The sequence below is a fragment of the Acinonyx jubatus genome, chromosome D4, assembly GCF_027475565.1.
Source record: "Acinonyx jubatus isolate Ajub_Pintada_27869175 chromosome D4, VMU_Ajub_asm_v1.0, whole genome shotgun sequence".
NCBI classification, from domain to species: Eukaryota; Metazoa; Chordata; class Mammalia; order Carnivora; family Felidae; genus Acinonyx; species Acinonyx jubatus.
Window position 1 is genome coordinate 87,826,397 of NC_069391.1, and position 12,469 is coordinate 87,838,865.

A 12,469-nucleotide genomic window follows, 5' to 3' on the forward strand; every position below is an offset into this window, starting at 1 on the left:
TATGTTTAAATGTCTTCCTACAAAAAAAAAAAATTAAAAAAAAAATAAATGTCTTCCTACAATGGTCGATTTGTATATTCCTTCTTTCGGTTGGGTAAATTATTTTCTATATGTATTTTGACTCATTTTTATCAGGAACAAATTTAGGATTGTTATGGGGTTTTTTGGTGAAATTAAAAAGCATTATTATATAGTGATAGTAATCGTCTCCCATACTAAGACTTTAAAACTGTACTTACTTCTGTTCGTACTTGCTTGGTAAACTTGTGTTCAGCATTTTGCTTTCAACGTTTCTAGGTGTACAGATGAAATATACTTATTCTTAGTTCAATATGATCTATCTGGATTTAAATGGCTATTTTGGTCACATTTATTGTGCATGATTATTCATTTTTTTGTTGCTGTTATCTTGTTGCCTGTTGTTTCCTATTTTTCTAGATTTTATTTCCTCCCTTCTTTTGAATTAACTAGGTTTTTAAAATCGCATTTTGGGGGCGCCTGGGGGGCTCAGATGGTAAAGCGTCTGATTGCTGCTTTGGGCTCAGGTCATGATCTCACAGCTTTGTGGGTTGGAGCCCCACATCAGGCTCTGTGCTGACAGTGTGGAGCCTGCTGGGGATTCTCTCTCTTCCTCTCTCTCTGCCCCTCTCCCACTCGTGCTGTCTCTGTCTCTCTCAAAATAAATAAATAAGCTTTATTAGAAAAATTAAAATGAAACAAAAATCCCTTTTGAATATTGCACTCTCCATGGCTAGTCTTTAGTGGTCACACTTAAAATTTTAATCGTATGTGCTACGAACAGTGTAATAATGCTGACAAATATCTACGTAACAAGTTTTAAGTTTCAATAACATTTTCATTTCTAAATTTAACTCCTTTGTCAATCACAATCATTTTGTAATGGGATTGGAATGCCTCCTCCCGTTTCAATTCCATATATACTGTGATACATGACTCGTGTCCAGTATGCATCTCCTATTTCCTTAGCCTCTCAGTTTACACATTTCTTTACTCAATATTTCTTCTAGCACCTGAGACTCTCCTACAAGATCACCTACTCTCATTCTGAAAATCATTCTTCAAACTTCCTCTTGTGGAGTCTGCTGGTGGTGCATGCTCCTTCAGCGTCTGTCTGTCTGTCTGTCTGGGCATTCACTGTATCTCAGCTGGGGACACGCTTGGAATGGGACATTTTCCTAGTGCACGGCGAGGGGAGAGCCAGCACCCGTGGGTGGCGCTGGGTTCCATGGAGGGGTGGGAGGGGCCTGCTGGCTCCGACTTCCTTTCACCTCTGCTCCCTTTAACGTTCTCTTTAATTTTCTTTGGTTTCACCGTGATGTGTCTGGCGATGGACTGGTTTTTACTTATCCTGCTTGGGTTTCCGGTAGTTTCTCTCATCTGGGCATTTCTTGGCTATTTGATTATCGCCCTTAATGATCTCCAATCTTCTCTTTTGAAACTTGATTCAGATGCCTGTTCAAGCTTCTCCACACCACCCCTCCATGTCGCTGCCTTTCTTCCTGCCATCATGTGTCTCTCCACACTACAATCCACACATTTTCCACTTCCCCAGTTTTCTGATCACCTGTGTCCACTACCTGATCCAACAAGTCTTGAATTTCAACGATAATATTTTCATTTGTAAACATTCATTTGGTTCTTCCGTAAATCACAATCACCTCCGTCAACAGTATTTTCTCATTGCTTTCTCGTGTCTCCGTTCCACTGCTTATTCTTCAAACGGTTCCCCACATTGATTTTATCTTACATTCTTAACGTATCCGTGATCTGGGATTTTTAGGCATCTATTTACTCTGTGGTGTCTTCTGCCTCCCACTTCTGTCCCCTCGGGCTCTGTAGCACTGGATTGCGAGCTCCAGTTTGGTAGCATTCTATCTGTGGGAATCCTTTACCCGCAGGAATGCCCTCCAGTAAGAATGTCAAGTAATTCTATGATGAGCCACCGCCGTTGCCAACCTGCGGCCCCGCTAACTTAATTCAAGGATCGTGTGACATTGGACTCCAAATCTGCGTGAGGGAAAGTCTGTAGACGTGAGTTTTCAGGGAGTTATTTCTTGCTACCTAGGGTGCTAGCAGGAAGAGCTGTCGTCTTCCGCCTTCTTTTTTTGGGTCTGGAAGCCTCCTGAGACCTCCAGCGGTACAGAGAGGCTTGTGTCCCACACCTCCCCTTTCGTGCAAGCCAGACCGTGTTTGGTTTCCCCAACGTGGCCATTTAAAAGCACGGCCAGCAGCGAGGGAGTTCAGCAAACAACCCTGGGTCAACCATGGGGCAATCATCTTATTAACTGGGTTAAACTGAACTTTCGGAAGTCTGCGTATTTTACTTCCGGCGAATGGGAGACGTTAACCTGGTATTCCTATTCTGTCTTATTAGAAACAAAAAATAAAATGGACATGATTAGTTATTCACAGGTAAACAGAAACAGCTCCCTAACACTTTAGGCTTCAGATTAATTACACTGCACACATCAAAGCTTCTACTTTGAGCTTGCTAGGGAATCCTTTAATCTTTTCTCTTTATAGAACTGTCTTGTCCAATGTCTGCCTAAGTCACATCGTTTAAGCAATAAAAAAATTACAGTTTGCACAGGGAAATTATATGGAAATCACCATTCATTCCGGTCAGCATCACAGTTGCAGTAATATTGAGAATCAAGGCAGTTTCCCTGTAATCCACAAGCACATTTTTGAGCATCAGGCAGAGAACCTCCCCAGTAAGTGTGTGTTTCATTGGTTCTTCCAACCCACCAGCTCACTGGGGTTCCATCTGAAAGACAAGTATGAGAAAAGTGACACCTACTTTGCCCCCCACTGCCTGCCTCCCCAGCACAGTCCTTTGCTCCCCTCTATTTCAAACACAGCGACTCTTTTAGATGTGAGCAGATGTTAACTCCGCCACAGGATAATTTTAAGAGGATTTCCAACTGTTTAAAGAATATTTCCATATCAAGACTTACATTCTCACCATATGTTTTACTTTTATTAGAAAATGAGCAAGCGGCCCCTAACTCAATCCAGGCGTGATATTTACGTATTTCTCTGGAGGACTCCAATGACCTAATTTATTTGAAAATAACATTCACAAAAGAATTCTCATTAAGAAAAAAAAAAACTAAAGAAAACCAGAGTGATTTATACACTGAGTCTAAAATCTGTTCGAGAGCCTAAGACGCCATTGAAATAACATAATATCATGCAAAACAAGGATGTCTTTCACTTTATTTATTAGCGGAAAACACTGGTCCTTCCTGTCAGGTCTTAGAAGCCTCATGGAGACGTGTGTTTCTTCTTATACTGAATGGGTTGGCATTGTAGTTGGAAACTACAGACAAAGTCCTGACGAGCCTTCTCCATGCCTGGGGTGCGTCCCAGGCTCAGGACAACTGCGGTTACCACAGCTCAATTCTTTAGCACAACTTCCTTCCTAGTACAACCCGCAATTAACCGGCTGCTGAGGCCCCAGGGTGGGACTGTAGGCCACCTGGAGGTTGAGGATGGTCAGGAAGGTGGGCCTTCAGGAGCGTGGAGGAAAACAGTACCTAATAAACAGAGCATCAGAGCAGGAGGGCCAATGGAAGCGACATCCCTCAGTGGGCCTGCAGAGATGCTGGTCCATTTTAGCGTGCTCTGTCAAACCCTCAGGCCGTCCCCATCCAGCACCCCCCGCCCCCCACCGGGCATCTGGAAGACATCCCAGCTTCTCCCTAACTTACAACCACCCCTGCTCATCATGGCTCCCTGTCCCATGAGACTTCCCGTCTGCCCGCAACCTCCCAGCTTGCAAACACACCAGCCACATTCATTACCACCCACCGCAGGCCCACTGGGGGAGATGTGTACCAAGTAATCAATATCCGCGGTCTTCCCCCCGGCCCCCAGTGTGTTGAAAACTTATCTGTAGAGGGTAGAAGAGCTTTTCAACAGAACAGATATTTTTCAAAACACCACTTGGAAAACATGATTATTCAACACTCACTCTTTCCTAGATCGAGGAGCGAAAAGAATCATTGCACCTAAATGCACAATTGTTTGTTTACATCGGAATTTTTCATTTTCTCTATAAAGTAAGAAGCATCGGGGGTTGCTAGTGGTACAGGATGCATTTGGCTCCATTCAAGATTTCTTTGAGAAATCTGGAGAATTTGCATGAGGAATCAGTAAGAACAACACGAAGAAGAACTAAAGCCGAAATGGAAAGGAACATGGCTTCCCGGCCCCCATCATCGGTCCCTGGTTGGCTGTCCTTCACGCCAGCCATAACTACAATCCTCAGGGACCTTAGTGTCCACAGTACGGAGACCGAAGTTACCTGAAATCAACACTTACCACCCCCCAAGCTCCCTCTTTAGCCACCCATAATCACATCCCCTGAAGCCATCTATAGCGTAGAGACCTAACAGCTGCTAAAGGAAGATGCTGCGGGACCCTAACAAGAGTCAAGGCCCATCTGCTCCCCACTAGCCTTCCTGGAAACCGCAGGACACAGGGGTTGCTGCAGCGAGGCCCGGCCCTGCTTCATCTCCTCTCACAATTAACAAGACCTCAGGCTCCTGGCAATGTCTGAGAATTTGAACAGAGGGTAATTCTTGGGGGAAAGTGGATGTCGACTCTCATTCCCCAATGCGTTTTATGACGTTCTTGAGCTACGTGGTCCCCACAGTGCAGCCGCCTTGAGCGATTTTTGCCATGGCGACATTCTAGCGAAGGCTCCAGGGGAAGGCTGGTTGTGGCCACTCCTTTCGCACAGGGTAGCATCATGCCCCCCATGTCTGTTCGTGCCTATCAATAACGCACAGCAAATCAGTGTGCAACAAGTGTCGGGTGTGTTAGGCTACACTATTTTAGGCCAACCTCATGTGTACTGTAATTAAGAGACTCTGGAATTACACAGGTCTGTACCGAACTTGTCTACATTGACTTTGTGCTACAAATTAGCCAGTGGCAGAATATCAGAAATGCAGCTGCAGGGCGCCTGGGTGGCTCAGTGGGTTGAGCGTCCGACTTCAGCTCAGGTCATGATCTCGAGGTCGGTGAGTTCGAGCCCCGCGTCGGGCTCTGTGCTGACCGCTCGGAGCCTGGAACCTGCGTCGGATTCTGCGTCTCCCTCTCTCTCTCTCTGCCCCTCCCCTGCTTGTGCTCTCTCTCTCAAAAATAAAAAAGGTTAAAAAAAGAAAGAAAGAAAGAAAAGCAGCTGCTTGAGTGTGTACAGATAAAAATCCCTCACTTTGTCCCTTTAGCGAGTGTTCGAGTTGGAAAGCGTTTTCTCTTTCCACCTTTACCCCAACCCCAATTAAATACTTGTTTTTGCTGCTGCTGTTGCTGCTGCTTTCTGTATTGATATGGAAAGGATGACAATCGAGGAGTGATCACTTACAAATCAACAGGCGCGGACACCGGCCTTCCAAGTAGGAATTCTTTACTGAGGCAGCGGTGTCCAGGTTCTGGGACAGACCACGTGCGGGAGTTTGCTCCCAGAGTCACCCAGTGGGTTTGTTTTCGGACTGTGTTAGGGGCTCGCACACTCTGCCCTGCCTTCCCCTCGTTTCCCTGGTGAGACAGCCCAACCCGCCTTGTTCCACAGCACTGCCTCACTCTCCCGGGGCCCGCTTCCTCCTTCTTCGGGGAACATTCCATTTTAGCTCAGTCGTCTATTTAGCAGCAATCAGCTCACAGTACGCGCTGAGCCCTCCAGCACGAACTATAAATTCAATAAATTGGAGAGATGTGGATAAGTAGCATTTGACTTGGTGCAATTTCTACGTTGTGCGAGTAAGGCCTGGCGAGGTGAGTGTCTGAGAGCTGAAGGCTCTGAGGGACGAAGCAAGGTCCCAGCTCCCCTGGCTGCTGAGTGACGGGCTCGGAACGTGAACCCGGGGGACCCTGACTACCGCCCTCTGCTCACTCCTCTCCCCAGACGTCTGATAAGCCTCCCACAAACCCAGGAGTTTCATTCGAGCAGGGTGGGGGCTGCACATTCTGAAAGAATGAGCTATTTCAGAGGAAGAAAATACAACACCAAAAGCAGAATTTTCAAGAGCAGAATGGGCATGAAAAACGAACCATGAGCAGGCATGGTGTGTGAAAGGGGTGCATGAGACTAACATTGTTCCCTAATTAATAAGTACCCCAGACGCTAATTACATTCAGTCTCTGCAAAAGAATCTCACGGAATAATCACCCCCGGAGAGAGAACAAAGCCACGCATGTCGTCCACAATCTTTTCTAAGATAACCTCGAGGCTTCCACTGTCCAGTTGTCTAGTGGGGTCTGGGAAGGCACGTCAGGTCATTCACAGCTTCGAGCAGGCAGCGATATCTATTGACCTTGCTCTTTGCTCCAAGGAAAAGCATCTCTGTGACTTCCAGATTGTGATGTGAGCATTATGGCCACAGATTCTCACGCATCCGTGGCAAGCCACGGCCACCTGTGGGCACTGTAGCCCACGATGGCTGAGCACGCTGATTACTCACCGTGGCGAGCCGAAAGCCTTGACTTCTTGCAGTGGAAGGCCAGCTCCTGTTGGCAATGGTCCGCACGGTCGATTATGGCTTGGAGCTGGTCCATGCTGGCTGTGTACTTGAAAGCCACAGGGTGGGGGCTTTCTCCATCCGAGCTTTTGACCCTGGCCAGATGTGAGCCATTGTGCTGCACTGAGGTCCCGGTGGTGTCTTGTGGGCAGAAACGGGGTAGGAGGGAGAAAGAGACTGTGACTAGGTTGGAAGAATTAAACATAAATACGAAAGTCCGAAGCATCTTTTATCTGAATTAAGGCTTTTATGTGTGTAGCTATCCGATCTCTTCGATGTTAGAATCAACATGAGTGTCACTGCGAAAATGTGAATAATAGAGACTCTCTTTACCGAGATTCGTATCACCCTGACTGTGGTCAACATTGTCTGGGGCCAATTTTTAAAGTTCTGTGTTATAATGCTCACAATTGTAAACACTACTCTTTCTCCCTGAATTTATTTCTTTCCATTACCGTAAAAAGAAAGCCAAATGTTTACTGTGTATACATTTATTTTTATTTTTTGAATGTTTATCTATTTTTGAGAAAGAAACAGATAGAGTGTGAGTGGGAGAGGGGCAGAGCGAGAGAGGGAGATACAGAATCCGAAGCAGGCTCCAGCCTCTGAGCTGTCAGCACAGAGCCCGACGCGGGGCTTGAACCCACGAACCGTGAGATACTGACCTGAGCTGAAGTCAGATGCTTAACCGACTGTGCCACCCAGGTGCCCTACATTTACTTTTTAATAAGCATATTCCTAGGGGCGCCTGGGTGGCTCAGTCAGTTAAGCATGTGACTTCGGCTCAAGTCATGATCTCACAGTTCGTGGGTTGCAGCCCCGCATCAGGTCGGGCTCTGTGCTGTCCGCGCAGAACCCACTTTGGATCCTCTCTCTCCCTTTCTCTCTGCCCCTCCCCCACCTCTCAAAAAATAAAAAAAAATAATAAGCAAACATTTAAGAAGCACATTCCTCATCTGACTGAGCATCTTTTCCTCTGGAAATCAAGGAAATATGTAGAAGACACATCTGAGGAATAACCGGCTGACGTGATCATGCAAAATAATAAAAAGTAAGTGTTTTGGACAAAAATGGACTGATCGCGTGTCAGCAACTCGTTCGTGGCCAGCACGCAGTCACGCAGCGCCTTCAAGTATCAAACGTAACTATCCGCGGCAGTAACCACAACTCCACAAATGTCTGCTGGCCAACTCGGACACATTTCTGTCATATTGATTACCTGTATTTTAAAAGGGGATTTAGAAACAAGCCAAACGTGCTCCACAATGTTTGCAACAGAAGAAAAACATCTTGACTTCTTTGACCTTCCCCGAAAATATACCTCCTCCCACGGTATAAAAGGGCCCTGGTTGAGTGGCCAAAAGGCTGGCTTCAGAGTTGCCCTAACTCAACTACGTTTATAACATCAAGTCACATAACCTCCTCTGTAACATGTGTTTGGTCCATACGCGCTCGGTCTCCATATTTCCAAATTATAGGGGCCGGAAACAGTCATGTGAGGTTCGTTCTGATTACGTTTAATGGCTAATACATACCCAAGGTTAAAAACTCAAAGTAGTGCTACCAGGAACTCAGAGGAGTCCCCACCACCCCCGCTCCCTGCCCCTGACCTGCCCTGGGAAAAATCTAACAGCCATACTGGTGCTCACAGACCCCAAATGCATCAAATACATCCAGAGATCCAAGGAAGAGAACCCCGTGGGCCAGGGAAAGAACTCTGGCTCCTAGCCTATGAAAAACATCACCAAATATGCCAAATCTAGCAGGAACAGGAACAGACTGTGAGTCAGCGTGACTAATGCAGTGGAATATTCGGTGGAGGAAAAAAGGCTTAATAGATCATCCCCTCTCGCTGCTCGATGAAGGGGCTATGAGTGTTCCTATAGCAACTTGAATCCCACAGGTTTTTTTCTTCCCCCCCTCTAATCATGTTTTTGCCAGGCGTTTTATATTTCAACGTTTTCCTGGAAGATGACTTAGATGGACCTGGCGTTATTTTTGGTAATTACCTACTCACATTCACCCTCAGGGTTTCTTCTATCAGACGACACAGGGTAAAAGGGGCCATGGAGAAGCCATGCGTGAGGCTTGGGAGTTCATCAATTATAACGCCTGTGTGTCATCTGTTTTCACGGTTTACGACACAAAGAAAAACGATGTGCCTGAGTAGCTCACACAGGCTACCGGTCAGTATGATGGATTCGTGGTCTTGCATGGTTAAAAGGTAATAATGGAACTCTTTTTCAAGTGGAGAGAAGGGAAAGCAGGAAAAGAATCTCAAAGCTGCCTTTTGAAAAAAGAAAAATTTAAATGATTGCTCTTTCTGGAAATATTTTTTCCCAAGACCCCAACAAGGGCACATTATGTTTCCCTAATGTTCCGCAACGTACGATTTCCATAGATTTCCAAACTGTAAGTGGGAAGGCAGCTTTGAGAGGCAATATAACCTTAGCTTTCAAGCATGAGGAGACAGACCAAGGAATTCAAGTGACCAGCGTGATGGAAAAATACTTGGCTGTTATACACTATAGTCTGAAGTGCAAATTAGATCTGAAGAAATTCATGGTAATAAGGGACATTTTTAAATAGGAGTTTTGAACTGTTGAATCAGGCCACATCATATCACGTTCATCCAGCTCAGTGAGGTTTTTTTCATCTGCACCTGGCGTGGAGAGGCTGTCCGTGGCTGCTGGTCCACCATTTGCTTAGGCAAGTCAACCTAGATTAATTCGATGGTTTAGTTTGGTATTAAAAATAACACTGGGGTGCCTGGGTGGCTCAGTCGGTTAAGCGTCTGACTCTTGGTTCTGGTTCAGGTCACGATCTGGTTCCAGTCCCGCGTCGGGCTCTGTGCTGAGAGTGTGGAGCCTGCTTGGAATTCTCTCTCTCTCCCTCTCTCTCTGCCTCTCCCCTGCTCGTGCCCGCTCTCTCAGAAATAAACTTAAAAGCATAACACTGACGCACCACATCATAGAACACCTCCTAGTTTCTCTTTATTTTGCCAAATTATATCCACTTTGCAATCTACAACACTGTCTGTACTTCATAGCATACCTCTGAACTATACACGGAGTCTTTTATGGGAAAACAGTGGGTTGAATGGAGGAAAAAACAGAACAGAACACATTCAGGGAAATGTGAATCCAGAGCATCTCTGCTAGGCTCACTTTCATCTTCCCTGAGAAATAAAGAAGGAAAAAGACTTTATTACAAAAAAAACGTGACGCCTCACCAGCCTGTAGGTCTGTCACCCACGCGCTGGAAGTTGACCTCGAGGAAAGAGAAGGCAAAACATCCCTTTTCTCACGGACGCCTGAAATGAAGTCCGATTTGGGTATGAACACCACCTCTTTGGGAATGAGGCCAGCTGCCTGCATCTCCTGCGGTGGAACAGAGGGGCCGGAGCTCAAAGAAGCCAAGGAAGGCAATGTGCCAGGTCACTCTCCTTGTCACTCTCCCTCCACACGTTAAGTGGCCGAGGAGGCACGATGACGCATAAGGACAGACTGATGAAAACACTAGCAGGCGTCCCTGGATCCGCAGAGATGATGGGGACACCACGTCCTGCCTCTGAGAGGTAGAGCCCCAAGCCTTCTCAGAACTCCACTGTGGAACTCTCTAGAGAGAGACACGGCTGCAGGTGGCTATCATCTGTTCCTCAGCCCAATCCTCCTGGCACACAGAAGCCGAAAGGGAAGCCTAGGAAAAGGCACTTGCCCATCTTGGGGAAACCGGGTAACCTCAGCACACATTTCTAAGTGTCCCTGGGCTTTCTGGGTAGGTCAAGTTCTTGAAGACCACTGAGGTCCATGAGTCTCTCGAGCACCTCATGCACCTGAGCCCTCTCCCGTATTTCCAAGGAAAACAATCCAGGGGGGAGCAGAACTAGATCACGGGCACTTACGGGCACATATGTGCACACAGGGCTGGTGATGGCCAAGCGGCTGCTGGGAATGTCTGGTAGGTGCCCCGAGGAGGTCAGCGGTCGGCTCTTATCGGCCCCTGTTCCAGATCTCGGAGGCACTGGCCCTGCCATGTTGTGGGTCTGCATCTGCCAGAGCCAAGGAAAACTTGATGTTTGGGTTTTCCTGGGGCGGGGGCGGGGGGTGACTTTTCTAAGCAGGCAGCTTCTGGGTCCTGGGGGTGGCCCAGAGGTGGTATCGTCACAGCCCTACGCCTTTGGGTCCCTCCTGATCGATACCGGCATCAGGGCCCTTGTGAGGGCTGCCGTTCTTGTCACAGTTCTGAAGCCGTGGAGCTTTTCATGACTTACTTGAATATCTTCAACATAAGAAAATGCTCTACGATCCGACAAGATATCCCCAAGAGGATGCAGCCGCTTCATAGCCTTCTTCCCCTGGGATTTCAGAGGATGCTCTTTCCACTTAATAGGTCACACTGAATACAATCTTATGTGTCTCCTCATTCATCAGTGTAGGCACCTGCTATTTACCACACAAGGACACTTCTACGACACGACTTACATTCTCTTGAGGCAACAGATACATGTGCTTGGTTGGCCCCATGCCTGGTGTCTCCCGAGTGCTTACTTGCCATGAAATGTTATTCGTGTCTCCCCCTGCATTGAGCCCAGCACACAGCAAGAGAGCAGAATGATTTCCTCAGAAAAAACACTGCATACACGCTTAGAAAATTGGACAGAGACCAGTGTCATGGTCAAGAAGAGAACATGGGTTTCAATCTCTGTTCTTGGAAAAGTCAGAAAAATCCTCTAAGCCTCCAAATCCACATTTGGGAAATGGGGAGAGTGAACCAGGTGGCGTCCAAAGATCGAAACTATTGTTCTGGCTATCTTCAATTAACTAGGCGCGTTACGGGCCGAGCGGCTCTCTTGAGTTTTATATTTCAATTGTTCATCGAGAACGTGGGCCTGTCCGTCCACAAGCAGGGCCATGCTGTGTGGCTGATGAGAGCAGCAAAATGAACTTTCCAGAAACGTGTGTCTCTTCTCCTCTTTGGGAGCAGTGACAAAATCTGTTCCAGAAGTTTTGCATCCCTGTGCATACTGGGCGTGCCTACTTTGGGGACTTACCTTGAGAAGCTGCTGGAGATCAGCCAGAATGACGTCCCCTCAGTGGGAACGGGAAGGATTCTTTGCGGGCAAAAGTCCACATAAAAGAGAATCATGGTGTTGGACCATCATCAAAGAGTCGCTTTTCTTTCTCTCTCTCTGTCTCTCTCTCTCTTTAGAAATTCTAACATTTCGACATTATAGAATTTTCTGTCAGAGACACTATTTTCAAGCAAAACTTGCCACCCAGGACATAGGGTGATGTCACGCTTACCACCAATCCCAGTTTTCAAGAGCAAAGGAGGGAACAGTGAAATCACAACTCTTCCCGAGCAAAGAAAACTATAGGCACACATTGTGCGTGTGCTTATGAATGAAACTCTCCAACCCACACTCAGAGCCTCGTTTACAAATTTCCATCAAGTGTTCGTATATCCCAGGCATCCCTCAGAGATACCGCGGGTCCAGTTCCAGACCACCACAAGAAAAGCACACACTGCGATACAGCGAGTCAGAGGAATTGTCTTGTTTCCGTTGCATATAAAATGTATGTTTCTGCTCTCCTGTAGTCTATTAAATGTGCAATAGAATTCTGTCTAAAAAACAACGTACATCCCTAAATTAAAATACTTCATTGCTTAAAAAATGCCAACCATCACCTGAGCTTCCTGAGAGTCGTGTCTTCTCCACTGGGGGAGGCTCTTGCCTGGATGTTGATGGCTGCTGACCGAACGGGGTGGTCGGTGCTGAGAGTCAGCGTGGCTGTGGCAATTTCTCAAAATAAAACAATGAAGATGGCCACATCGATGGACTCTTCCTTTCACGAGTGCTTTCTCTGTAGCAGGGGACGCTGTTTGATAGCACTTTACCCACAGTAGGATTTCATCCA

General features: G+C 46.7%; 1 protein-coding gene across 4 annotated transcripts in view; it reads right to left on the minus strand.

The window, feature by feature from the left end:
- LOC106985597 (contactin-associated protein-like 3) overlaps positions 1-12,469 on the minus strand; it is a 193,147-nt gene that overhangs the window by 39,697 nt on the left and 140,981 nt on the right. For all 4 annotated transcript variants that reach the window (XM_053205346.1, XM_053205347.1, XM_053205345.1 and 1 more), the window contains 2 exons: positions 6,492-6,689; positions 2,632-2,788 (listed from right to left, as the gene is read on the minus strand). In XM_053205346.1, coding sequence (XP_053061321.1) covers positions 2,632-2,788; positions 6,492-6,689 — 355 coding nt within the window. The remainder of the gene's footprint in view (positions 1-2,631; positions 2,789-6,491; positions 6,690-12,469) is intronic.